This window comes from Triticum dicoccoides, chromosome 2A, assembly GCF_002162155.2.
Source record: "Triticum dicoccoides isolate Atlit2015 ecotype Zavitan chromosome 2A, WEW_v2.0, whole genome shotgun sequence".
Lineage (NCBI taxonomy): Eukaryota > Viridiplantae > Streptophyta > Magnoliopsida > Poales > Poaceae > Triticum > Triticum dicoccoides.
The window spans coordinates 729,308,752-729,310,082 of NC_041382.1; the positions used below are offsets into that span (position 1 = coordinate 729,308,752).

The 1,331-nt window shown below is 59.1% G+C and overlaps 1 protein-coding gene across 1 annotated transcript; it reads left to right on the forward strand.

Moving 5' to 3' along the window:
• Positions 1-209: 209 nt before the first annotated feature.
• Positions 210-1,113, forward strand: LOC119352108 (auxin-responsive protein SAUR19-like). Its single transcript, XM_037618840.1, has one exon. The coding sequence runs from the start codon at positions 251-253 to the stop codon at positions 686-688; it is 438 nt and encodes a 145-aa protein (XP_037474737.1). The 5' UTR covers positions 210-250; the 3' UTR covers positions 689-1,113.
• Positions 1,114-1,331: the final 218 nt, after the last annotated feature.

Here is a 1,331-nt window from a genome sequence, read left to right on the forward strand (position 1 = left end):
CCCGCTTTACTGCAGTGCTAGTGCTATGCTACTGGTAGGTCTCACGTGCAAGACACACGACACACGTCCATGTCATCACGGGCTCACGGCGCGATGACGGTGCCACTCCTGCAATTTCCGCCAACTCCAGTGGCCGATCCCGAGCCCCGGCGCTATATATACGCTCCCCGTCCCGCTCTCCAAATGCTCCATCCCATCCAATCCGCAAGTTGAATCGTCGCTCGCTTCAGTCCAATCCGCTTCGTCAAGCATGTGCAAGGTCATCAACACCGTCCAGTCGCTCGCCTGGCTGCGCCGCGCCGTGCGGCGGTGGCGCTCCCGAGCGGCGGCCTCGGTGCTGCCCAACAACGATGTGTTGGTGCCGGCGGGGCACGTGGCGGTGCGCGTGGAGGGCCGCGGCGACGGGGAGTCCTCGCCGAGACGGTTCGTTGTGCCGGTGGCGCAGCTGAGCCACCCGGCGTTCTGGGAGCTGCTCCAGCAGGCGGAGGAGGAGTACGGTTTCCCGTCGGCCTCCGGCCCCCTCGCGCTCCCCTGCGACGAGGACCACCTCCGCGATGTCCTCCGCCGCGTCTCGTCCTCGGTCCCCAAGGATCGCGGCTGCTTCCGCCGCCGCGGTGCCATGGCGGCGCCGCACGATGACTCGCGGCCGCTGCTGCCGGGGGTGGCTTTGAAGAAGCTCGTCTCGTGATTAATCGTAGGTCGATCGTTCGTTCGTATAAGCGGGATAGCCGTGCTCATTTGCTCCTTTTCATGCAAGCAGAAAGCAGCAGCCAGCAGTAGTACAACTACGGTCACGCGCGCCCATGCCGCGGCGCCGTGCCATCCAGGGCGCAGAGTGCGCGCGCTGAAACCGGGCAAAACTGTTACACTGACAAATCGCCCCGATGCTACTGGACTATCACCCCATCAGTCGAGTTGGCATCTTATAAAATGTACATATTTTCTTGTCCTAAAGATTAAGGCCCTGTTCGGAGACCCGCCACTCCACCACTCCGTTCCCGGAGTTGGAGTCAAAAAGCACGGAGCTGGGAAAGAGATGCTCCAGCTCCTCGTGTTTTTAGGAGTTGGAGTGACTCCGAACAGGGCCTATATATTTGTGTCCTATTTGCAGATCTGTTGGCTGTATCCTGGAGGGTGGAGGGAAAGGTAGTCACCTGCACACAACCAGCTAAAAAAAAATCACAACACGCACGCACACTCACTCGTACGAACTTATACTTGGTTCATTAGGTTTCAGTCTTACTAGAAACTAACGCGTGCTTTACTGCGCCATTTTTCAGTCCTGAGGTTCACATTTCCCCCTCTTGCAGGCGTATTGTTAGCCTTAATGC

Bases quoted from the DNA above. Each gene is read 5' to 3' on its own strand.
- LOC119352108 (XM_037618840.1), top strand. From the start codon at position 251: ATGTGCAAGGTCATCAACACCGTCCAGTCGCTCGCCTGGCTGCGCCGC.